Source organism: Vipera berus (assembly GCF_964194415.1).
Source record: "Vipera berus genome assembly, chromosome: 1".
In the NCBI taxonomy this organism is placed as follows: domain Eukaryota; kingdom Metazoa; phylum Chordata; class Lepidosauria; order Squamata; family Viperidae; genus Vipera; species Vipera berus.
The window spans coordinates 199186391-199213732 of NC_138202.1; the positions used below are offsets into that span (position 1 = coordinate 199186391).

Consider the following 27342-nt stretch of genomic DNA (forward strand, 5'->3'; position numbering starts at 1 on the left):
TCAGCTTTGTATCAGATTTGATGTTATCAAGCCAGCATGTTCTTTGCTTTGCCCCTTCTTGTTCCACTAACCATTCCTAGAATCATTGCCTTCTCCAATTAATTTGTATGCGTGACATGGCCAAAGTAAATCAGGCATAAACTTATGATTTTAGCTTTTAGTGATGTGTCTGGTTTTATATGATTTAACATCTCTTTGTTAGTTACTCTGGCTGACCATGGTATACGCATAACTTTTAGTTCTATTCCAGGCCTCCATTCACTGAGGAGTATTGAAAAAGGGTATATTACCATAAAATACCTAGCATTTTTAAGTTCTAAATAATAGCAGCAATCATCCCTTTCTATGGCATAGCAAATGGCTTTAAGATCCTGTTAAAACATTCTGTAAAATACAATACCTTGAATGTGCTTATGCCTCTAAATAGCCTAATAAATACATAAATAAGTTAACTTACTTCCACGCTTGCTAGAAAAATTCATGGCAAACAAAAACTTTATCCTGGGTTCTTTACTCTTATGTAGACTGACACTATCAAAATAAAATCAAAGCAACTGGAATTCTACTGCATGTAGGATAAATCTTAGAATTCAGGTATTTTTCAATAAAGAGCTTGCTCAAGAGACATTTATAGACAAATATGTCTAAAATGACATCCTCTGATTTTACAGGTCTGTGATTTTTTTTCACTTTATCTGCACTCTCCAACATATATTTCTAATATACAACAAACCCATCTACCACTGCAACCTTTATATTCATTATTATTCCTCAAAATGTTGGTTTATAAATGGAATTTCACCATTTTAAGAAAGCAGAAAAAAGATTTGGGAATCTTTTTAAAAGATAATACATGAAACAGCTAAGATACAATAAGAAAAGTCATACTATATACATACTATATATGAACAAAGCTAACAGGAGTTTTTGAAAAAGGGAACTGATTCTTGGTAATAGCAGCAAACAGGAAACACCCCTAGTGTTAAAATAAAATACTACAGGAGCAGTATCATTTATTTGCAGCAAGCAGTACAATTTAATTGCCATGACTTACAGCTAAGATACTGTATTCTACTTTATCATTTTTATCCACTATATTATAATAAAATTTAGTTGCTCCAAATTTTGTATTTCAGATTCAACATAATCCAACTCAATACACAAAATGTTATCTAGTATGTTTTCCACAACAGTTTGTTTATTGCTGCATTCAAACTTGAGCAAGAAAGTTTGAAGATTGAACTACAACAAAGACATATTTAGGACTGAAAAATAATCCATTGTGGAAATTATACTATAAAGATAACTTGGTCTGAAAATCTATTTAATCTAGAAAAATATAAGTTTTAAGAAAAACTAGGGTGACTTGATTGCTGGTACCCTCAGAAAGTAAACAAAGCAAATAAAGAAACAAGCATGCTAAGAGATAGCACAAGAAATCTGGACACACTGAGAACAGGAGAGAAGTGGGGGGGGGCTGAGAAAGAGAGAGAGAAATCCCAGGACAATTATTACTATAAGTGTGATAAGATACAATAGCAAAACAGCATGTGCTGTGTGGAAGTTTAGGCAGAATAAGCCACTTGGTATAACTGTACAATACAGAGATATCTAGAATGGATATAAACAGTTTAAATAGCTATTGAACAAGATGCTATGCACACATATCTGAGTTCTGTTTAACACTGGATTTACTTTGAAAATTATACTCTAGTTAGACCAATATCTATAATTTCCAAAGAACTCCCCCCCCATTTTATGTGTGTGTTTATACATACATACACATACCCACATAAGTGCATGATGTATATACAAAAATGGTGTAACTATGTTCAGTACGGCTCACTGCACACAAAGATGTGCATGGGCTGCAATTTCTATCTATCTGATGAAGTAGATTTTAGTCCATCTCAAGAAGAAAGCTTATGCCATAATAAATATAAAACTTGATAATGCGGTTTTAGAAGGCTCCTTTTTGACCCAACAAACTGTCCCTCTTGAATAACTTATTAAACAACCTTCTTACTACAGTCAAGGTAATTAAAAAGGTACTCCCCAAAGAAACGCCCCTTCCTAGCCATTCAAAGTAGTTTTATGGTTTAAACGCAGCCAACAATTCTCAGCACGCATCCATGACAGAAGTTTCTCCACAGAGGTGGCAAGACTGTTCTGAGGCACACAGAATTGGGTAAAAGCTGAATAAGAATAACTAACTCATGGGGAAGTAGAAGAAAAGAGTTCTTAGTAGGTAGCAGGAGTACAAAGTAAAAGAAAAAAATACAGGAGGGTGCAGTAGGAAGCAACGTGAATGCGCAAGAGGAGCTGCGTGGGACGAAGCGAAATTCGCACGATTTTATTTTTTTTCCCTCTCTTCTCCCTCACACGGAGCTGAGGAGGAGGAGTTCAGAACAGAAAGAAGTATGCTTTCAGGAATGCAGGTGGGAAAAGCCGACATTTCGTGCGCGCGAAAGGAGCATTAAGCAGCGTATTTGCTTTGCTGGGGTGGGGCACTGCAGGGAAGAGGTCACCAATGGGTGAAGGGAACTACCGGAAAGGCGGGGGAAGCCTCAGCGGGGAGAGAAAATGCATGCGGTCCCCGGGGGAGGGAGGGCTGCTGCGGGGAAAGTCGAGCGCCTCCGAAGGGAGCGGGGACCAGGCGAAAAGGACGTCACCACGCCAATGGGGAACTATGGGAAAGGGGGCTGTTAGGCCTGAGAGAGGAGGAGAGGAAACCCCTGGCGCAGAGGGTCTTGGCGCTCTGTGAAGGCCTGACACGAAAGGAGGAGGAGAGGAAACCCCTAGCGCAGAGGGTCTTGGCGCTCTGTGAAGGCCTGACACGAAAGGAGGAGGAGGAGGAGAGCAGCGCCCGCCGTTCCCGCAGGCGGAAAAGACGAGGCGGGGGAGGACCTCCCTTTTCTTTAATAAAAGAGAAGCCCGCCTTCGTCCTCATCCCTTTGTAATATTCCGCCAAGGCCCGAAGAAGATGGACGCGGAGAGACCCGGCGGCCCCTTACCATGGTGGCGGGAGGGTTGTCGAGGGCTTGCCCGCAGCTAAATCCACCGCCGAGTAGCAGCCGCCTCCTCTTCTCCTCTCGCTGCCGCTGCCGCTGCTGCTACCGCAGCGCACGACTGTTTCCTTCCTCGCCCGCCTCGCCTCTCCTTCCTGTCTCCCTCGCGGCTCTACCTCAGCCCAAGTCTGCGCCTGGGCTCGCGCTCGGCTGTTATTTGCTGCAAGGCCGGAGCGGCTCGTGGCGGTTCCCGACGGTTTCACTGCTGCAGTGGCTCGCGCTGACCCGCAACCTGGAGAAGGGGGGAGGGGGGAAGGGGAGGGGGGAGAAAAAAAAAAGAGAAGGAGGCGGAGACGAGACGAAGGAGCGAAGACGCGAACGAAGCAAAGCAACAACAAAGGGGAGGTGCTCCCAACATCCGGGCAACTCCGCCTCCCAAGAGCAGGGGACCCGCTTTGACATACGCCGAAGGGGGCGAGAGGGAACGTGCGTGTGACGTCACACGGGCGAGAAGAAGACTGAGGGAAAAAAGAAGGCGGGGGTGGAGTTTAGACGGCGCAGAAAATGGAAGTGGCGCTGGAGGCGAGGCTGGTGTCCGTTAGGCTGCCCGGGAGGAAGCCATGTGGAGAAGTCCTGCTTTCGCTGCAGCCCATTTTCTGAAGCAGCACAAAATATGATGAGACAAAGGAGGCTGTAGCTCCTCAAGCTTGTGTAAGCCGCCCTGAGTCTTCGGAGAAGGGCGGGATATAAATGTAATAAAAATAAAATAAAATAAATGGCGGGAGGATTGGGGGAGAGAGGCGGCGTGTCTGCTGCCGCAGTAATACCGTAACCGGCTCAAAGGCACTTCAGCCGACTTCCTGCTTCTCTTAAATCCGGACTCCTGCATCTCGGGTCACTCTTCGGGGGGATGCTAGTATAACTAACCCTCTCTCCATTTTACTGCCATGAAATATACTTGAAGAACAAAGAAGACTTTCTGGCCAATCTTTAGGAGCTTGAAAAAGCCCGCACGGAAAGCAAGCTTAGCTCTCCTTAGAAGATCATATAGGAGCTGTGACTAGGGGGGGGGGGCTTCGCCCAGGTTCGCCTGGTGCGCCAGTTACGGCCCTATCTGAACCGGATGCCTTGCGTACAGTCATTCATGCGCTCGTGACCTCTCGTATAGACTACTGCAATGCTCTCTACATGGGGCTGCCCTTGAGGACCACTCAGAGGCTTCAGCTGGTGCAGAATGCAGCCACGCGAGTTGTGTTGGGGGTCTCCCGATATTCCCATGTTATACCTCTGCTCCATGAGCTGCATTGGCTTCCAGTTGCCTTCCGGGTGAGATTCAAGGTGCTGATGATGACCTATAAAGCCCTACATGGCGTGGGTCCGGATTACCTACGGGAGCACCTGCTGCCGGCGTCAACTTCCCTTCGTCTAGTGCGCTCCCACAGAGAGGGCCTCCTCAGGGTGCCACCGGTCAGAGAATGTCGACTGGTGACCCCCAGGGGGAGGGCGTTTTCTGTGAGCACGTCAGACCTTTGGAACCGTTTACCGGTTGAGCTCTGGATGGCTCCCGACCTTCGCTCCTTCCGCCGTGATCTAAAAACTTATTTATTCGAACAAGCTGGCCTGGTCTGATGGGTTTGGGGTTTTAACATTGATTTTAGTTAATTTATTGCATCGGGCACAATTATTTAATTTATTTTTAACTTTTGTATCTTGTATTTTTGATATTTATTGCCCTGTACACCGCCCTGAGTCCTTCGGGAGAAGGGCGGTATATAAATCAAATAAATATAAATATATAAAACGTCGTTGTTGCAGCAGTGATATGTGATGGCTTCGGAATGGGGTGCTTCATCGCAGTGGCAGACCATTTAATTTGAGGGTGATAGTTCTCCTTGAATGATCTCCAGGGTCTCCGTTCCACGAAGTATTTCTTTTACTTATTTATTTAGAGGTCAGCCAATTAAATAGATGTCTGTTTCTGTCCAACTTGCAAAATGTTGGTGGGTAACAGAGTTTTTAAAAAAAAAAACAGTAAAATAAACAATACAAAACCATAAAAACACAATATAATATGGCGCAAACTAAGACAAAAAATACCCCCAAACCCCAACATATTTGAATCCTAAACCATGTAATGGATGAAGTCATCCAACATCTTAATCCAATGCTTGGAGGGAACATTCACAATTTTTAAAGCCTTATGGAAGGCTTCCAAGGGTATTTATTTATTTATTTATTTTATTACATTTATATACCGCCCTTTCCCCGAAGGACTCAGGGCGGTTTACAGGGTGATTAAAAACAAAAATACAAAAGTTAAAAACAAATTATATTTGTCCCTGAATAAGTAAAACCCCAGTTAAAATTAAAATTAAAACTAAAATTAAAATTCTCAGCCTGGGCCAGAGAGCTCGAAGAGCCAGATCTTCAGGTCCCGGCGGAATGAACGGAGGTCGGGGGCAGTCCTAAGCTCCACTGGCAGCTGGTTCCAAAGGGCAGGCGCACCCACTGAGAAGGCCCTATCCCTGGGTGTCGTCCGCCGGCAATCTCTTACCGGTGGCACCCTGAGAAGACCCTCCCTGTGGGAACGCACTGGACGAAGGGAGCTTGATGCCGGCAGCAGGTGTTCCCTCAGATATCCCGGACCCAAGCCATTTAGGGCTTTATAGGTCATCACCAGCACCTTGAATCTCACCCGGAGGGCAACCGGGAGCTAATGCAGCTCGCGGAGTAGAGGTGTTACATGGGAGTATCGGGAGACCCCCATCACAACTTGCGCGGCCGCATTCTGCACCAGCTGAAGCCTCCGAGTGGTCCTCAAGGGCAGCCCCATGTAGAGAGCGTTGCAGTAGTCTAAACGGGAGGTCACAAGCGCATGAGTGACTGTGCGTAGGGCATCTCGGTCCAGATAGGGTCGCAACTGGCGCACCAGGCGAACCTGGGCAAAAGCCCCCCTGGTCACAGCTCCTATATGGTCTTCAAAATGTATGCTGTTCCAGAGGGCAGGAAGAGAGAAGGAGAAGGCACACTGACTCGATTAGATGGTATCGATTCATGGAAAGGGCCTGAAGTCTGCCCACTCTTTCAGATGTCATTGGATGGATAGATACAATTAGAGACTGGAGTCTTGCGTTGTTCCTTAAAGGACTTTGTGGGTGGCAAACAGCACTTTGAATTGCACCCAAAAGCTAATAGGAAGCCAGGAGAGCTTGTAAAGTAGAGATGTTCAATAGCTGTATTGTGTTATGTGTATAACTACCCATGCTACTACTTTCTGGACCAACTAAAGTTTCTAGATGGTATTTAAGAGTAGTCCCATGTTGGGCACATCATAGCACTTAGAACTGCCTATGCTTGATGTTTTCTGTCTTATCTTACTAATCTGGCAGGGTGGGCATGCTCTGATTCTTCTCAGTGAAGCAGTGTTGCCTGGTGGAGCCCTGGAAGCATGCTTTTCGTTTATGGCATCTGCCTTGTGTAACAGCTTCCCAGTGGAGATTTGGATGGTCATGACCACCTTGGCCTTCAGGAAAGTGGTGAAGACTTGGCCTTTTCCTCAGGCATGGGGCCAGGATGTTAATAGAACTGTAGGGAAGTGGGTATTAAAATGGCACATGTCATTCAACATGAACAAGTGTCAATTGATGCCACAACCATAACACCCTTAAATAAATCAATGGTGAAACCTCATCTGGATTATTGTATGCAGGTATAATGGAGCTAAAGAAGGTTCAGAAGAGGGCAGTTAAGATGATCAAGTGGGTGGAGCAGCTTCCAAAGGAAACACTGAAACATTTGGAGATTTTTAATGTAGAAAGGAGGCAAATGAGAGGTGGCATTATTGAAGTGTACAAAATTGTTAATGATATGGATAAAATGAACAAGGAAAAGCTGTTTTTCCCTTCCCAAAAATAATGGAACCAGAGATCAGCCAATTAAATTAAATCTTGGAAGTATTAGGACAGAAAAAAGAAAATAGTCTTTTATATAATGTCTAATTATGTAAATTACGTAAAAGGTCCCAAACCTTTTTAGTTCCATGGACCAGCAGTGGTTTCGGCAATTTTGGTGGCAGGGGGAAATGGTTTCATGCATGTCACCTCTATCCAGTGCATGTGCAAATGAAGCTTTGCATGCTCACCTGCCACTTTGGCAGTCTGGTTCCCAATGGGCCAAACGGCCTGGGGATGCCTGTACTAGTATGAAATGTGCTGGTTACTAAGTTGGTTGGCTTTGAAAAAGTACTAGACCATGGAAGGCATGGGATCGATGGTTGTTACCCTTGATGGCCGTGGGATTGCTTCTAAAGGCCATTTGCTGAAAGACTAGTGGGCTTCCTCATGCAGTTGGTTATCTACTGTGAGGACAGACTGCTGGATTAGGTAGGTGTGGGGTCTGATCTATAAGGGTACTGCTTATGCTCTTGTATTCTTTTTTTTTCTTTCCACTTTATTGAATTTCAAGCAATATACAAACTGATAATGTATTTCTATTTTTATTTCATTTTAACACAAACTTACTATAGAGAAATGTAACCGATTAAAAAAATGGTTGCTTTGTTGGTAAGTCCTTTTTTTGTTTTTTTGTTTTTTGTTTCCTTGTTTGTTTTAATATTTAATTTAGGCTGTAGTTTGCTGTGTTCTTTTTGCCTATTGCTGTCAGCAAGGTATTTTTTTAAAAAAACGAACTAACAACCCCTTACCTCATTACCGAATCTGAGCATTCTATTAACAACTGGTAAAACTGGGTTCTCTCGGCAAGTTCTCCTGCAGCTGTTATGTGACAACCACTGTTTCATTAAATTACAGGCTAGGAAAAATTGAAAAACAGCACCAAACTTTTTAGGATTTCATATTTTTCTGATTATTTTTTTTTGATAAAGCTGACAATAAAATACAGCAAGTCCTTAACCTATAATCGTAATGGAGCTTGCCCATTACACTCATACACTGTTGTGGTCATGAAGCAAAGTGCCCATGTGATTGCCTCACAACTGCTGTCCCAGCTCTTCCCAGCGCAATTGCTAAGCCAGACATGTCAAACACAAGGCCCGGGGGCCAGATCCGGCCTGTGAAGTGGTTTCATGAGGCCCACGAAGCCATCCTGGAAACAGTGAGGAAACAGCCCCCACTGCCTTGGCCCTGGCCTAAGACCCTCCTCCTGCCAGAGACCCTCAGATCTGTCCCACTCCTGCCCAGGCCCCCATAGGCACCCTTGATGCGAATGATGTAGAGCTGGCCATGCCCACCCAGTAGGCCATATGCACTTTGGCCACGCCCACCCAGTAGGCCACACCCATCTGCCGCCCTGACAGCAACCGCAATGCTGATGCGGCCCTCAATGAAATTGAGTTTGACACCCCTGTGCTAAGCGGTCATGAAATGACTGGAGTGGAAAAGCTGAAAGAGGGTAGGCAGCCCCCCTCTATGTGGAGAGCCAGCATGCTGGACTGATCTGAGCTTTCTTTCTCCAGCCCAGTTCACCAGTTTCCCTGCCTACCATGTGCTAGAATATTGAAAAGGTTTTCTAGCCCACAGAGGGGAGGAGAGAGGGTGCATTGTGCTAGAGAAACAAAACTGCGAGAACTTCATTTCTCCGATGTAGCACATCAGTTGCCCTGCCCTCTCTGGGCTAGAAAGTCATTCTAGTCCAGGGCAGGGAGGGAAGATGGCACACAGCATCAGAGAAATCAAGCAGCTTGGGGCCTCCCCTGCCAGCTTCCCTGTTGATTGTCTGAGAAAGCTGGCAAGAAAGATTACAAATAACAATCGTATGATTGTGGAGGGCTTAGTAACCCATCATTAGTGCTAATGGGTTGCCAAGAATCTGGATTGCAGTCGTGTGACCCCAGGTGTGCTGCATCAGCTGTAACTTTGAGCACAGGTTATAAATCTATTCAGTGCCGTCATAATTTTAAACAGTGACTGGAAAAATGGTTGTAAGTCAAGGACTCTGTATACACATGTACGCAAATACACACACATACGTATATGTACACATGAATATATATATACATCCAAAGTATTTTCCCAATCCCCTCGATGTCCTTTTTACATTTTAGACCCATGGACAAAGACTGCCTTATTTTTATGGATCATTTATAAATTGCTCTGGGTACCTTTACATCTGTAGATATGAAATGTATTCAATGTGAAAGAAAGGTGGAAAGTTTTCTGGTCTCAGGGAGCCCTGCAAAAAATAATAATATAATAATTTAATTTCTATACCACCCTTCTCCCGAAGGACTCAAGGCAGTGTACAGGGCAATAAATACAATAGAAATACAATGTACAAAAGTTAAGAAAGAATTAAATAATGTAGCCCAATTACAGTAAAAATTAATAAAATTAATATTGAAATATCCCAAACCCATCAGACCAGGCCAGCTTGTTCAAATAAATACGTTTTTAGGTCACGGCGGAAGGAGCGAAGGTCAGGAGCCATCAGGAGCTAAACCGGTAAATGGTTCCAAAGGTCTGGCGCGCCCACAGAGAACGCCCTCCCCCTGGGGGTCGCCAGTCGACACTCTTTGACCGACGGCACCCTGAGGAGGCCGTCTCTGTGGGAGCGCACTGGACGAAGGGAAGTTGATGCCGGCAGCAGGTGCTCCCGTAAGTAATCTGGACCCATGCCATTTAAGGGTTTATAGGTCATTACCAGTACCTTGAATCTCACCCGGAGGGCAACCGGAAGCCAATGCAGCTCGCGGAGTAGAGGTGTTACATGGGAGTATCGGGAAACCCCCACCACAACTCGTGCGGCCGCATTCTGCACCAGCTGAAGCCTCCGAGTACTCCTCAAGGGCAGCCCCATGTAGAGAGCATTGCAGTAGTCTAAACGAGAGGTCACGAGCACATGAGTGACTGTACGCAAGGCATCCCGGTCCAGATAGGGCTGCAACTGGTGCACCAGGCGAACCTGGGCAAAGGCCCCCCTAGTCACAGCTCCTATATGATCTTCCAAGGAGAGCTGTGAATCTAGGAGGACACCCAAGTTGCGAGCCCTATCTATGGAGGGGTAATACCTCACCCCCCATGATTAGAGGTAGAATAATCTGAATTTCCCGAGATGCCGGCACGCACAACCACTCAGTCTTGTCGGGATTGAGCCGAAGCATCTTCCTCCCCATCCAGACCCGAACCGCCTCCAGGCAACGGGACATCACACCGAGGGCATCACTGTGGTGGTTTGGGATAGAGATGAAAAGCTGGGTATCATCAGCATATTGATGATACCCAACCCCAAAACCACAAATGATCTCACCCAGTGGCTTCACATAGATGTTGAACAGGAGAGGCGACAGGACCGACCCCTGAGGAACTCCACAAATGAGAGGCCTCGAGGCCGACCACTGCCCTCCTGCCAACACTGACTGCGAACGTCCCAGGAGGTAGGAGGGGAACCACCGTAAAATGGTGCCTCCCACTCCCAACCCCCTGAGACGCCACAGTAAGATACCATGGTCGATGGTATCGAAAGCCGCTGAGGTCTAATAGGACTTGGACAGAGGAACAACCCCTGTCCCGAGCCCGCCAGAGATAATTCACCAGCGTGACCAATGCCGTCTCCGTGCTGTGCCCGGGCCTGAAGCCCGATTGGTACAGGTCCAGATAATCAGCTTCCTCCAGGAACAAAGGGAGCTGATGCGCCACCACGCTCTCAACAACCTTCGCAAGAAAGCGAAGGTTGGAGACCGGACGATAGTTGTTTAAAACAGCTGGGTCCAGGGCAGGCTTCTTGAGGAGGGTTCTCACCACTGCCTTCTTCAAGGTGGCGGGAAAACTGCCCTCACTCAAAGAAGCAGTTATCACTGCCTGAAGCCAGCCTCGTGTCCCCTCCCGAGCCGCATAAACCAGCCAGGAGGGGCACGGGTCCAATAAACATGTGGTGGAGCTCAGCTTCCCCATAATCCTGTCCACCTCTTCCAGAGTCACAGGATCGAACTCCTCCCAGATGACATCACCAAGACCGCCCATGTCCTCACCGTCAGACTCTGCCCAGTCGGAGTCCAAACCGGTCCGGATCTGAGCGATTTTGTCCGACAGATGTTGGCTAAACTCCTCGGCACGACCCTGCAAGGGCTCCTTCCTCACCTCCTGATTAAGGAGGGAGCGGGTCACCCTAAACAGGGCGGCCAGGCGATTATCTGCGGACGCGATGAGGGTAGCAAAGTAGTTAGACCTTGCCGTCCTCATCACCGCGAGATAAGACCTCATAGAGGACCTTAGTCGCAATCAGGTCGGATTCAGACCGGCTGGACCTCCAACAGCTCTCTAGGCCCCATCTCCGACGCTTCATCTACCGGAGCTCCGCAGAGAACCACGGAGCCCACTGGGATCTGCACCGGGTCAGGGGCCGCAGGGGTACAACTCGGTCTAGTGCCTCCGTGGCTGCCTTTTCCCAGGCTTCCACTAAGGCATTGGCCAAGCTGTGAGTGAAGGCGGCAGGTGGGGACCAAAGCGCCACCTGGAACCGCTCAGGGTCCATTAAGCACCTAGGGCGGAACCATCTTGTTGGTTCAATGACCCCACGACGGGGAGTGGCAAAACGGAAGACCAGCCGCAGGAGATGATGATCGGTCCATGACAGGGGCATAACAATTGGGGAACCCCCACCCAGATCATCTAACCACCGTCCAGATAGAAAAATCAAATCGAGCGTGTGACCCCCCCCCCATGAGTCGGTGTTGTGATTCAGGGTCAGCCTGTGGGTTTGGCAGTTGGGTCGGACGACTCAGAGGAGGAGGAGGGGGGTGTTGAAGAGCTTGCTGATGATGGCCTTGAGGCTCCGCAGAGCCCTCAGCTGGGCCCCTCCCACTTGGTCATGACGGAGACCCAGCTGTGTGAGCCTGACAGCGTGAAGATGACCCACAGCTGGCCCTGTTCAAGGACGCCCGACGCAGGAGGTAGTCAATCAGGAGTAAACAGAGGAAGGCAATGGGGCACCTCGGAAGGAGGCAGAGAGAGGCCACGCCCTGAACTGTATTTAAGGGGAATGTGTGGGAGGGCTGGTTTGCTGAAGGCAACCGCTTGGATAGTTCCTGTTTCATAGCTCCTGTTTCATGGTTGGTGTCTTGTCTTGCTCTGTTTTATGTTAATAAATTTGGCAGGCTTTATTCCAGCCTCTTGCCGTTTGTAAAGGGGTTGCCCCTGCTTTTGCTGCAGGGCCAGTAGCAGGCTGGTACAGAACAGTCGGGCCCTGAATTACTTGCATCAGGTCCATGGCCGTCATGGAAGCCATGAACTCCCGAGCTAACTCAGATGATCCCCCCAGGGATGGTAGATTGGAGTCACCCAAAATCATAAATTTGGGGAACTTAACCACCAACCCTGAGAGGTTGTCGAGAAGCTCAGGCAGGGCTGCTGCTACGCGACTAGGTGAAAACTACACCAGCAGCAAGCCCAACTGAGCCCTAGGGCCACATCTCAAGAGGAGAGACTCACACCCAGCTATTTGGACAACGGTGGCCTCCCGCAGACATAAGGTCTCCCTCACAACTACCACCACCCCCCCCCGTCCCTACCCTGAGCCCGAGGCTGGTGAAGCACCCGGAAACCTGGTGGGCAGATATCGACCAGAGGGACACCACCCTCTGGGCCCAACCAGGTCTCCGTAATGCAAGCCAGGTCCGCATGCTCCTCCTCAACCAAATCACGGATGAGAGGAGCCTTATTGACTACGGACCTGGCATTAAAATACACAAGCCTGAGCTCAGGTGGCTGCTCATCCTCGTTCCCGGAACCACGGGACGAAACCAGAGGGTCGGAGCACATCACCGCTTGGAGACAGCGGGGACGCACTCCTGGGTATTGATACAGCCCTCTGTTCGGACGCCTGCTACCATTCCCTAACGTCGTGGGAATAGATAATCCCACACCCCGCTCCGGGGCCCCGGAAGCAACCAGCCCAAGCCCCGTCCCACCGTGATCTGTCCCAGGCCTGGCCTGAATAACAGTTGGTGGATATCCCCCAGTCTCCAACCAAACCTGCGATCCCACCCCCCTCCCTAACCCTCCAAAAATTTTTGATAAAAAACAAACGAGGGGCCTCTTGTTGAATTTATAACAGAGGCTCCTATCCCTGCCCAGCCATCTCTCAGGGTCCCAATAATTTGGCCCGTCATCAAGAGGAGAGGTAAAAACAGAGGCGGGTCACACCCAGGAAGGGGGGGGCACCCCTGAGAGCGAATAAGTCAATGCTTGAGTAAAATAGGCGAGCCATTGTGTAAATGAGTCCAGCAAGGCAGTCCCGTAGTCAATCAGGAGGATCTAAAACGGAAGGTCAGCAATATCCAGTCCACCAGCTCCTCTGCCACTTGAGCTGGGCAAAAATATATATCTACAGCTCATGATACGTGATTTAAAAACAATCTGTTATTTTGTTCAGTTGTGATCTCTCATATAAGATTCCTAATGACCTCAGTTAACCTTGGAACCACTGCTGAGGAAGATTGCTCGAGAGAATAACACTGTGACTTAGGGCTACATTGCATGTACCAGATTCCCACTTTGAGTTTGCGGCCACACACCTACATGGGACATAATGTGGAAAGAAAATGATATGATTTGTTTTACTTCCTTTTTATGTAGTGTAGATATGAAGCGACTGTTGTTATATTGGGATCTGCTGTTGTTCAGGGCAAGGCACTGAATGTTATACTTTGCCCTTTCTTATTGGCCAGTGTGTTGATTCAGGGTCAGCCTGTGGGTTCGGCAGTTGGGTCGGACGACTCAGAGGAGGAGGGGGGTGTTGAAGAGCTTGCTGAGGGGGTTGGAGAGCTTGCTGATGAGAGCCCTCAGCCAGGCCCCTCCCACCTGGTCACGACGCAGACCCAGCTGTGTGAGCCTGACAGAGTGGATGAAGATGACCCACAGCTGGCCCTGTTCAAGGACACCCAACGCAGGAGGCAGTCAATCAGGAGTAAACAGAGGAAGGCAATGGGGCACCTCGGAAGGAGGCAGAGAGAAGCCACGCCCTGAACTGTATAAAAGGGGAATGCGTGGGAGGGCTGGTTTGCTGAAGCCAACCACTTGAATAGCTCCTGTTTCATGGTTCGTGTCTTGTTCTGTTTGCTTTTGTATCCATAAATTTGGCAGGCTTAGTTCCAGCCTGTTGCCTTCTTGTAAAAGGGGTTGTCCCTGCCTTTTCTGCAGGGCCGGTAGCAGGCTGGTACAGAACAGCCAGCTACAAGAGCAATGATTAGATCGAGGCTGTCAAGAGACAGGGGGGGCAGTTAGGAATGGTGGTGTAAAGACAGACATACCGTCACATCTATCATATAAGCCAAGGGTCTGTGGCCCGTCAGGAACCAGTCCCTGCAAGTGGCAGGCGAGCGCATGAAGTTTCATTGGTGTGTGTGCGGGTTTAGGTTGCACATGAGAAACTATGCCTTCTCCCTCCCCTCGCCCCAACTGCTGCCACTGCTGCTCCATGGAGCTTGGAAGGTTGGGGATTGCTGATGGAAGCCCAAGGCATGAAAAAATACAGCTAAATCTACTTCGAAATGAAAAGATGTTTTCATATTTTATTTATTGTTTTTTGCTAACCTTGTTTCTGCCGTATCTATCCACTACTTTTTAAATTGTCTCTTGCTCTTTAGATTTATCATCTTTTGTTTTCTTTTACTGTTTCATTACACCCGTTGAACCATGAGTTTCTTGGATTTCTTTTTCCTGTTGAGTCATTGACTTCATCCAAATGCTGCATTGTCTCTACTTCTGTTGATCTTAACAATTTGTTGTTTTCTTTGACAGCATTCCTTGCAATAGTTCATTTTTCCATACACACATTATATATCTTATACATCATAAATTCTCTCAGTCTCATTTTTCGAGCAACCATTCTCTTGTTTACAGTTTGCTCATTCTCAGCTTCTTCCAACCACTTTGAGCTATATCAAGAGTTCCCACAAGTAACAATCCTTTTTATTGGTAACATAATAACAGAGTTGGAAAGGACTTTGAGGTCTTCTAGCTGAGCCCCCTGCTCAAGCAGAAACCCTGTATCATTTCAGACAAATGGTTGTCCAGTCTCTTCTTAAAACCTCCAGTGCTGGAGCCCCCACAACTTCTGCAGGTAAGCCGTTTATATATAGAGAGAGATTGTTCATAAATATATAAATACAGAACTGATTAGTTGGGGTAATTTTTGGCCAGCAAAATCCATCCCACACATGCTCAGACTGTTCATTGCAAGCTAGGACCTCCAAACTATAGATTACCTTGCAAGCTGTACAATGAATATCTTTCTTTTATAGAAGTAAACTTTACTGTGAGAGCTGAATATACTAAACCTAGATATCATTGCTCTATATTGTTTTAAATAGATTTTTAGCTTCTTGCCCTTTACAATGCCTGTCTGGAATTGGCTGTCACTTGCTGCCTTTGCAATGTACTAATCATTTTTATGATAACTCATGGTTCAGGATCCCACTTAACTAAACTGATTTTCTCCTTTGAACATCAAAAAGCTATAAACTGCTTTTTACCACAAAGCATGTGAATACTTGAGTCCTTGTAAATTCCATTTCAAAATATCTACCTTTTTAAAACTAAGGTACACAGGCAATATAATTCTTTCTTGCTATTATACAGGCTCATATTTATTTTTAGTAAAGGTTACTGTTTCTTTTAAATGTTTTGAGAAAATGTTGTGTTACTATACTACCTACTTCTCAGAAGTCAAGTCAGCATTTTTCCAAATTCAAGGAAAGAGAAACATTTAATAAAATAAAAAGGAATACCATCCCACATTAAAATATTACAGATATATTATTTTTTTATTGTTGCCTGAAGCTGAGAGTAATTAAAAGAAACTATGAATTCAGGAAACTATTATTTTTGAATACTACCTTGGAAAATGTATTGGTGTATATAAATTTGTCAATATATTCCCCTGTCTTCCATCAAAAACCAAGATAAATTATATTCCAATAGCACTTATTTATTTATTATTTATCTATGAAATAATTGCTTGGTTATTGTATAGGGCACAGTTTTCATATGTAACTTTAAGACCTCCTATGTCTCCTGTGCAAAAGTTCCACTGTATTTCTTAAGACCTCCTTTTCAGTTCCCTGGCTGGGTTCCTCATGCATTAGGTTAGGGGCAGGTCTGCCAAACATTCCAACTAGTTATGCTGACATCTTCACTAAGGCATATCCTGGCCTCAGTTGGGTTGCTGCCACTAGTACCATCTGACAATTTTAGATCTACATGATAGGAAAGCATTTCAAGCTAATTACATTCATATGGCCTTTCACTTATGTATCAGATATCAAGGACTAGTTAAGGCTAAGAAGATCGTTAAACAGAGGCACTAGGACACAGCATTACAAAATGACTGAGTTGAATCCGTATTATGTATTGACACTTACAGATTTCCAAAGATTTATCCTGGCAGTTCTTTGGTATTCATTCATCCATTGTAAATATTGATGGGCATCTCCCCAACTCAATTTCATGCTCTGACCATAAACTTTTTCTTTTCTTTGTTGTTTTTTTTCTGGAAGACAGGGACTGTAAAATTGCAATGTCCTCAAGGTTCTGTCCATTTGAATCAGGTGAGACGGAATCAAATGAATGTATTCTGCTCTACTCTCTGTCAATTTTACTCTGATTTCTACCTTAAGTTAATTCAGTCTTTAATTTAAAAAAAAAATCCTGTACATTTAGAGAAATTTTTATGTTCGATTCCTTTTACCTGACAGGGATGCAAATTATCCAAATTTCTTAAGCTTTTGGTAGTAAGAATAAACTGGCTATAAATCCTGCTAAAGATCCAACAGCTTCAATCCAGTGTATACCATATTTCCTATTGTCTAGTGATAGAAGAGCAGCCACTATCAAATAGCAGAATTTCCATAAAGATAATAAAGGTGTTAATTAACCTTTTGAAATATGGGCTAAAGTCCTAAAAAAGCTATAAACTCTATCAAGTTACAGTGGTGTCAGTACATCAGGCTAGAAACAGGGAGACCATGAGTGCTAGTCCCACCTTAGGCACAAAACCAGCTGAAGATTCCATATTTCCTTGGAAAATGGTTTCCATTGTTGAATTACTATCATTGTTAGGAAGTTTACATTTAATTAGAGTTTGCCTTCTTGTAACTTAAATCCATTACTCAGGGTCTTGCAGTGTGGAATTAAAGAATATTTCTTTTGTATAATACCCAGGGCGTTTTTTGTCATAGAACGCCCAGAACGGAGTTCTGGCACCTTTTTTGGATGGAACCTTGTAGGCAAGGTGGGTTGTATGACGTGTGTGAGTTCCAGCACCTTTTTTTTAACAAAAAAGCACTGATAATACCCTTTCGGATATTCATAGAATGCTATCAAATCTATTCTTCTCAAGGCTAAACAAACCCAACTTTTTAAAATCTCTCTCCATTGGTCTTTCTTTTTAGTCCTGTAATCAAACTTGCTAGCCTTTTCTGAACTTTCTCTGTATTCTTCTTAAAATGTGATGCCTAGAACTTCATACAATGTTTGATATGAGATAAAACCAAGTGGGATAATTCCTGGGATTTGCCTTTGCCTTTTTTGACACTGTATCATATCAATTCATCATGCTGTTATAATACGGTTAACTCATTTACATTCTGCAACCCACTTTTATAAATATAGTTACACATTTAGGGATTTACCGTCCAATGTCTGTGCATTTTGTTAAGTGAATATTCTGGACTTCATTCTGTTACCTTCAGATATTTTTCCCACCAATTCCATTGGTTGAATATTATTTCTGTTTTCAAGGTTATCAGCTGTCCATTCCAATTTTGCATCACCTGCAAGTGCTGTAAGCATACAACCTTAACTATAAATAGCATATTTTTTTATTTCAGTAGGATATACTTGGTATTTAGAAAAACTAATTGATATTTTATCTCAAGAGGAAAGTAAAGTTTAGCGTGTTAAACTGCTAATTTAAATGAACAGTGCAAATGAATGCTGATGTTATTATTATTATTTTTAAATGAAAGTTCTGGTTTTATTAAGACGGAAAGGAGACTGGGAATCAGTTTCAAATAATACATTGGAATCTAAATTGCATACACAAGCATCTATTTTATTATGTGTTCTTTTCCTCCTACTGCTCTCAATCTTGCCAAGCATAATCATTTTTTCTAATCAATAATCTGCTTCCATGACATGCCCAAAGTGTGTGAATTTCTGCTTTTTTATTTAGCATACTAAATAAAACATACTTTGGGCAGTCACCCAAATTATTTGGAAGTTACAAAACAAAGTTTAAAATCAAGAAAATTAAAACCGGTGAAGTGGATATTGAAACTGCTAGTACCATAAACCAAACATCAGCTCAATCAGGGATTCTGTATGCAGTAGGATGGTTATGCAGTACACTAATAGGGCTGCAGTCCAAATGGAAGAAGAGCAGGACTGGATATAGTCTCACAAAAGTATCCTTCACTTGCTTCCCTCTGATGTCTACTTGTTCCAGGATCGATGGATTTGTTCTTCTTGTGGTTCATAGTACTTAAAGTACTGTAACTCTCACCCAATCCATATTTTTCTTTCTCTTTCTTAATATTCATCTTACACAACCATATATAAGAGGGCTGAATTTCAAAGAGAGGAGTATTCTTTTTTAATGTTTTCACTGAACAGTCATCTGTCAGAAATGGTATAGGGCCTCCTGCTTAAATGGGGTTGGACTAGATGACCTTTAAGGTCCCTTCCAACTCTGTTATTCTATTCTATCCTTTTTAGAAATTTATGAGGGATGAAGATGTCATTTTCCATTGTACATTCCTTACGTTTTCCACTGTTTAGAGCTGATTTTTCCCCCCCCTAATCATCATGTAATGTCCTTTAAGCAGCAATACAAGGAACCATTGATCCGGACACTTCGTGGATCATTGGAGAAAGGAAAATTCATGGTTCCCATCTTATGTACTGTTTACAGAATAGGAATTTAATAAGTTGAATTCATAAAACTGATATTTTATATTTTAGACTAGAGCTGACTGGCAATGCTAATGGATCACATTCTTTTGCCATCTTCATTCACTGCATATCTTGAGCAAAACTGCTGGATTTATATAACTATCTCAAGATTTAAATGGCCTGGAAAAGCTCATAACCTGAGCCATATTTAAGGTTCTATTAATAATGTTTATCATAAATCCATGCCTAGGGTACACATCGCTTGTCAAACAGCTGAGAGATATTAGCATTCTTATTAGCTGGCAAAACAAGATTTAAACATTGATCAAGAGGTTCTGTTTTACATCTTACCCTTCAGTACACACACACATACACACATGCAGACACATAGTTTCAGGCTTCATAATTAAAACAGATATTATAAGAAGCATAGAGAAATCCAACAATTGTTCACCTAATGTTGAAAAAACTAGGCAGTAAGTAAAAAATTTCTTGTACCACAAATAAAACTGCTATAAAGCATGTGCTGAGATAGCCATCAGTGCTACTTTAAGCCTTTATACAATGAATGTGTGCTGATATCAACAAGGGGGTCCATTACAGTTACTTATAAGTGAAGGAAAATCTTCAGTTCTGAATGTCTGGGTAAAAGAGCCTTGGTGGAGCAGTGGGCTAATGCCTCCTTAAGTAACACCAGCTGCCTGCAATTAGTGCAGGTTCGCGTCCCACCAGGCTCAAGGTTCACTCAGCCTTCCATCCTTCCGAGGTAGGTAAAATGAGGACCCAGATTGTTGGGGGCAATTAAGCTGACTTTGTAATAATGCCGCTTGGGGGGGGGGAAGCCCTAATAAGCAGGCATATACATAGAATGAAGGCTATTGCTAAGCACATTGATTTGTGCTTTAGATTGTAAGCCGCCCTGAGTCTTCGGAGAAGGGCGGGATATAAATGGGATTTTTTTTTTAAAATAAGGGAGGGAGGGAGGAAGGAACAGGGAGGAAGGAATGGAGAGTGGGAGGAAGGAAGGAAGGAACAGAGGAAGGAAGGGAAGAAGGAGGGAACAGAGGGAGGAAGAAATGGAGGGTGGGAGGGAGGAAGGAAAGAACAGAGGGGGGGGAACCATGTCCCGGCACTCGCCCCTGTCCCATCTTCCTGTGCCAGAGACCCTCAGATCTGCCCCAGTCCTACCCAGGAACCCCTGAAGCAAGTGATGTTGAGCTGGCCACGCCCACCCAGTAGGCCATGCCCATCCTAGCCACACCCACCCAGTAGGTCACACCCACCCAGCGCCCCCACCCAGGGCAATCACAATGCTGATGTGGCCCTCAATGAAATTGAGTTTGACACCCCTGAACTAGATGAACTAAAATTCTACTTTATTATAAGGCTGTCCTAAAAGAATCTTGTAAGTCTGAAGGTGCTTTTAACTACTGGATCCATGAGGGCAGGTCCTTCCTAAGTTTCTTTTTCTGACTGTTAAGTCACTGGAGGCTCCTGCCTCTCTTGTCTGATTATATCCTAGGTAGCATCGCTTCCCCTCATTCCCCAAAGTTATTCATTCATACCATTACATCTAACTGGGTGAAACAGTGCATTATAGGACAACAGTTTTTGAACCGAGGTGGCTCAAATGGGCTAATTTATAGAACACATGCAAAATCTGAGACCCATGACTCTTGTGGGATTAAAATTTGGCACACTTGTGGTTGCTTCAGTGCTGCTGCACCACTCACTGCTGCCCAAAAGTTCAGTAAACTAGTCCCACCCCAGCCCTTCAGAAGCTGGGCAGACTGGTTACACCATCGGCTGCTGGCGAGCAGTCAGCTGCAGTCAACCCGACAGGAAGTTGGAAGTCACTCGCACAGCTTTTTTTTTGCACTTGATCATTCTGTTTCTCTGTTTGGATAGGGAAATATCTTTGAAATGAGGAGGACTCAATGGGTCACGATTTCGTCTAGTAAATAATAAAAGTGACCCCAGTGAGTTTATTAACAACATACCAAAGTTGTGCTGTAATTACACAGTATCTGCTTTTTTCTTTGTTTGTCTTCATAATGTAGTTTGCCAAAGCAGAACCATGTAAGCTATGGTTCTGCTTTTCTTTGGAGCTGCTCAGCAAGCTGTCGATGCTTTGCTGGGAGCTATGTGTACAATTCAGTTGTTTGCATGCTTAATACATTTATGCTGTATCTTCAAAGTGGTTTGGTTGCTTTTGGTGAGCCAGATAGTACAGATGCAAATATTAACAAAGGCCAGAAGTTAAACCAAAACACTAACTCAATTGTTCTTTCAGAATTATCAGTTAACGTAACTTATTAATAATTTACTGAGTTTTTTTAAAAAAATATTCCAGCACACAAAGTCCTGTTTTAGAATATGTTACCTTCATATGCCAGTTGTTGTCTTTCAAGTTATGTAAACATACAGAATAACTGACTGAATTTCTATTAGATGAATACTGCAGGTGTGACATAGCATGCACAGTCTTATTGCATTGAGGTAACCCAGGAGTAAATACAGTAAACAGTGCTAGATATTAAATGGTGGTTTATCATAAACTGTCTACAATATACACTAGGAACAAGATACATGGTAATACAGCAAACTCCAACACACAGCAGTTACAGCAGGAAAAAGACGAGAGAGAACACAGCAGTAAAAGCCTTCCCTTTTATACTCAGGCTCTTAAAAGGATACAGACACCTGCTGAGTCATTCCTATCATTTTATCATCCACCTTACATTATATCAGCTGGTTAGCCTTTAAATCATTATCCTGACAAGGTGTCATAGATTTTTTTTAAAAAAATGGCATTCAGATAGTGAATCTGAGTACTGCAAAACTGTGTCAACTATGTGATTAAGACTACAGGATGGCAGTAGGCAATCTCTGATCAATATAGTCCTCAAGTCCTTCATTAGTAGCTCCCTATGTCTCCTTCAGCCTTGATTGCTGAAAACCGACAATAAAATATTCTGCTATTTTATGCTGGATGATATGCAATGTGTTAGAAATTCTGTTTATATAAAGCACCACACAGAGCAAACAAAGAGTACAGTCACCATGTACTTTACTGCTCAACTATATAACTCTAACCAGAAACAGGAAACTCTACTTAGAATAAAAGAGCATAGAATTTATACCATAGATCGAAACCTGTAAACACTGCCATCTACTGGGTAAATACTAATGTAGTTGTTGCATAAAAATACATTTTGGCAATGAATTTCAACACAATGCCAATTCAACACAGAAGAGATATTGCAGAAGTCTGAATGAGCTGCCTGACTTATTAAAACACATCCTGGCAAAAGATGTGACTACTTTAACAAGTTGCCTAAAGGAGCTGCATTTTTGCTCCTGCTGGTTCTGAAACATCTCTTCAAATCGAAATCAATATATTGGACAGAGTATCACAGTTAAACATCAGGATTCTCCTAAATTCTTCCCCAAGCCTCTGATTACTGAAACTGAGATCATGCTGTCATCTTTTTCCTTTGGTTACAGATTCATGCTTAATGGGCCATGATGGACTTTTGTTAAATTAGATATATAGAGTTCTATGAATAGGCCAATGAATTATAGAATCCCATATTTTCAGCCCATAATACAAGTATAACAAATACATGCAGAAGAAAAATTGAACAAGTAAGCTTTGCACAGCTGTCCTTGTTTCCACTGGGACCAATTAAATATTGTACAAACAACCTGTCTCTCTTTAGAAGCCTTCATCATGCCTAGTATTCTGTATTTAAAAAAAATCTGTTCACAGTTTAATAAATTGTTTTCAAGCTATGTCACTAGGGTCTCATGACTATATGTCCCTATTGTGGAGAAGGGGGAAGGGGAGGGATGCAAGAATTACACACACTATGTAGTACTTATTGTATAGTTTGTATGTTACAAATGATACAAATCTACAAATTGTGCTTTATTCTGAAAATGAAATCAGATGAATAATTCCTCTCTCCTTTCATATCTCTGACTCTAGAAATCCAGGCATTCATAGATGTTTAGAAAATAACAAGTTTTAAATATCTTAATAATCAGGTTTTGTTTCTTTTTAATTTCATCATGTTCTTAATTAGAGATGCCAATATTTATTATAGATTTACACACTGTACATTGGAAAGTAAGCAATCCACTTTACATTATGTTTCACTCTAAATGAGTGATTATGATTCACTCTAGGACCTTCTATTGCCCACCATTAAAATATTATTTTTCCACAGATTTAAGTGCTTTTCTAGCCGAGCTGCATTGAGTATCAGTCTTGCCAACCAAAGAAACTAAAAATTCTTCTGTGGGAAGCATTCCTGTGAAGATCACAATATGTATTATTAAAATATACATCTTTATCCATTATACAGAAGTGGTTGAAATGTTTCATGAATGTTTTCCCCAGTGCTGCTTTAATATCAGAAGTGTCTAGAGGGGGTAAAGGGGTTCAACTGCTCTCATTCTCTTATCTTTTGTTGGTGTATAAAATAATGTCCGCTCATTATACTATATAAATACATAAATAATTGTGCTTGCTATGAGATAATTGCAGGGACGCGGTGGCTCAGTGTGTTAGGATGCTGAGCTTGTCGATCAGAAGATAGGCAGTTTGGTGGGTCGAATCCCAAGTACCGCGTAACAGAGTGAGCACCTGTTACTCGTCCCAGCTTCTGCCAACCTAGCAGTTCGAAAGCACGTAAAAATGCAAGTAGAAAAATAGGGACCACTACGGTGGGAAGGTAACAGTGTTCCGTGCGCCTTTGGCATCTAGTCATGCCGGCCACATGACCACGGAGACGTCCTCGGACAAGCGCTGGCTCTTCGGCTTTGAAACGGAGATGAGCACCGGCCCCTAGAGTTGGAAATGACTAGCACGCATGTGCGGGGAAAACTTTACCTTTTACCTTTTATAAGATAATTGTCTCTGTTTATGGCACACCAAGTTCTGCAAGAACAAGATGTATTTAGTACATAACATTAAATAGATTTATCTTTCAAGGATAATTTGAATCCAAATTTATTTACTGTGAAAAATGCAATCTGTTTCTCTCTCTCTCGCTCGCTCGCTTTCTTTATCTCTCTCTCTCTCTGTGTGTGTGTGTCTGTTTGTGTGTGTGTGCATGCGCACCTGCCTCTGTGTGTGTGCCTGCACCTTTGAGTCAGTATTGACTCCTAGTAACTCCTGGATTAGTCTTTGCATTTTTCTTGGCAGGATACTCAGAAGTGGTTTGCCCTTGGCTTTTTCCTAGAGTTGAGAGAGAGTGACTGGCCCAAGGTCACCCAACTGGCTCTGTATCTTAGGTGGACCTGGAACTCATGGTCTCTGTTCTTTAGGAAAGTATATCAATGCTCAAAGGTAAATGAGTTCTGTCTTTCATTAAGCCTTTGTAATTTGTGGTTTTAAAGGTAAGCCACTCATGCTTCTCCTCTAATTAATAAATATCCATTCCCATATTTGAATGGATCTTTCAAGGATGCTTTTCTTTATTCCCTTAACAGAAGATATTAACTTCCAATGTCTTTTCAATCATATTCTTTGGTTGAGTCCAACCTCCTGTGGTCCAACCCATTTTACCAAGAAGAAAAAAGACTTTCAGTGGCAGCGCTGCCAGACTGACTGCTATAGAATTGTTCTTACCTTTTCCTATCTGTTGAATTTTCCTTCATACAAGACTAAAACCATCAAGCATGGAATAATTCAGAATCCAACCCAACGTGTCCCCATTTGCAGTATATAGAGAAGGAGGGGAAGTGGTTTCCTACTCCATGCAAAATATGTTTACTTGGTTATTATGTCATTTCTATTGCTTGAAATGTCAGGTGTACAGCTGTCCCGGTGGTATAACTCCCAGTCCCATTGCTAAGAGTTAACTAAAACTATCAAGAGGAGTATGTAATAGAAAGTAGACCAAAGGGAATGCGGAAAAACTCATTAGCAGATGATTAGAACGTTGGAAGCTTTGTACCGGTGGATTCCCTTGGCTGTGAATCACTGAGTTCTGAGACAGAGATGGTTCACTTCCCTAAGGATTTCTTAGAGCAGCTGCACGGACACTTCTACCAAAGAAGCTGATTTAGGCTTTCTCATTAAGTAAATGGTAAGACTGGCAAGTGCATGACAAGCTGAGTGTGCATTTAGAAACATGCATTAAACGCTTATTTAAAATTGAATTTTATTTATGGTGATCCTGGCATTTGAGGATGAAAAGAAGGTTTCTTTGCCAATTGAAATGTGCTGGGAGTTAGGAGAACCACAGCCAAAGATGTTATCTTACTTTCAGTTAGGGTTGTAACACTGATTTCAAACAGATACCAGCTCTTCATTATTGTAATCACTTCACTTGTATCTTTCAAATGCCTTCTATTACTTGCTTTCAAAGGTCCAACAGTAAAGGCAACAACTAAGTGTCAGTGGAAATATGTGGGAAATGATTCACTTGAAAAATAATTTTATAAGGTTGACAAAAGCCCAGACGTGCTACCCTGGGTTGGGAAAAAAGTTGCCTTCCATACACTCATTTTTATAGGGGGCCTACAAAATTTAAGTTACCACTTGCCAGTAAAAAAAAAAGGTTACATTGTCAAATGAGCATAACTTGTATGATACTTTAAAGTGACCTCAAAATTACAAGAAACTAAATAAATCTTTGTAATAGAAATGCTCCCTCTTCTGGAGAAATTTCTTGTGTAAATGTTAGCTGGAGGTTTTTATTTTTTGTTGCAAGTTATTAGTTTGCAATCCTAACAGCTTTGAAATAAAAGACATTCCTTTCATTGAATTGTCCTTTCATTTATAAGCATTGCGGGTTTTTTTTTGCTTAAATGATTATTTTATCTTACAGCTTAGCATCTAAAGCTTTCTATTTACAATCAGTGCAACAACCTTATACTCCAAGCTGTCACTTCATTTGTTTTATTTTGGCATAGCATCCTGTGAAAAACCTATCCAAATCAATAAGCCAAACAAACAAACTTTAATGTAGCATAATAAGCAAGCCAACTTAATATCCTTAATGTTACAGTCCTCTTGAAGGAATACATAACTCAGTTGAACTGAAATTGGTTTTATTTGTAGATGACATTATTTTGTTTATTTCTAAGCCCTATTCTATTATTCCAGTATTGATGCAAAAGATAGATGCTTCCCAAAATCGAGCTATATCATCATGCTTGCCTATTGTCAAGTATTAAATGCTGGAAGCTAACAATTTGAACAAATTTGGATGGCCAGTATTAGGATTCAAACATACTAAAAATCTAGTATCTCTGGAAACAAGTATATCAATTAGAAAAATATGGAATGGAAAGTCTAATAAAAATCAATTCTTTTTCCCATGGGGAAACCCAAATTTAAAAATGTATGGGGAAGCCCAAATTTAAAAAATTGGAAGAAGATGGTGATATGAAAAAATGGATGGAAGTGGAGATATTGACTTTGGACCAACTGATAGATGATGAAAATGATTTTTAACATACTCTGTGTTAAGAGATAAATATCATCTTTCAGATATAACCCAATAGCAATATTTACAATTACAATATTGGTTAAGAACACTGTTTGAATTGGAAGTATTTTCAGCTTCTGCGACACCTGAGACATTAAAATGAGCCTTGGTGGAGCAGTGGGCTGATGCCTCCTTAAGTAACACCAGCTGCCTGCAATTAGTGCAGGTTCGCATCCCACCAGGCTCAAGGTTGACTCAGCCTTCCATCCTTCCGAGGTAGGTAAAATGAGGACCCAGATTGTTGGGGGCAATTAAGCTGACTTTGTAATAATGCCGCTTGGGGGTGTGTGTGTGAAAGCCCTAACAAGCAGGCATATACATAGAATGAAGGCTACTGCTAAGCTTGTAAGCCGCCCTGAGTCTTCGGAGAAGGGCGGGATATAAATGGAATTAAAATAAAAAATAAAATAAAAAAACAACTTATTAAATCTTTTAATTCTAAAAAACCTACTATAAGCTTTTGTAGATATTTGTTACCACTAAATTTTATATGCAAATGTTAAGAAATGTGAAATAGTGAATTAGAGATTCCTATATTGTTTAGACAATGGACGAGTGTCTTAACTTGTGTAGTAAGAATATCACTGGACCTCAGATTATGACTTACAAAAAAAATAATATTTAGAATTTATTGACCTCCATTATGTTTTATACAGTAGTAAAAAACACTTATAAACAGCATTTTGTTGGCGATGTAATATAGATAATGCTTCTTTAAAATATATATTTCTAAAATGTTCTGTATTTAGCAGGCTTGGTGAGAAAGTAGTGGTTTATATAAATATGATTGTTCAACAGAAGCTTAAATTTTCAGAGGATAGTATTTGTTTGAACTATATACTTAGTACATAGGCTGCCTGAGTTGCTTGATAATGGGATGGACGGCGTAAAAATTTAATAAATAATAAATATATAGAATTTTAC

The 27342-nt window shown here is 42.7% G+C and overlaps 1 protein-coding gene across 2 annotated transcripts in view; it reads right to left on the reverse strand.

Moving 5' to 3' along the window:
• The window catches only part of PPP3R1 (protein phosphatase 3 regulatory subunit B, alpha), a 44884-nt gene extending 41190 nt beyond the window's left edge, over positions 1 to 3694 (reverse strand). Inside the window, exon 1 of one of the 2 annotated variants that reach the window (XM_081312615.1) lies at positions 3015 to 3694. In XM_081312615.1, coding sequence (XP_081168741.1) covers positions 3015 to 3017 — 3 coding nt within the window. In that variant the 5' untranslated portion in view covers positions 3018 to 3694. The remainder of the gene's footprint in view (positions 1 to 3014) is intronic. The other variant, XM_081312616.1, reaches the window with a different exon arrangement.
• Between the last annotated feature and the right edge of the window lie 23648 nt (positions 3695 to 27342).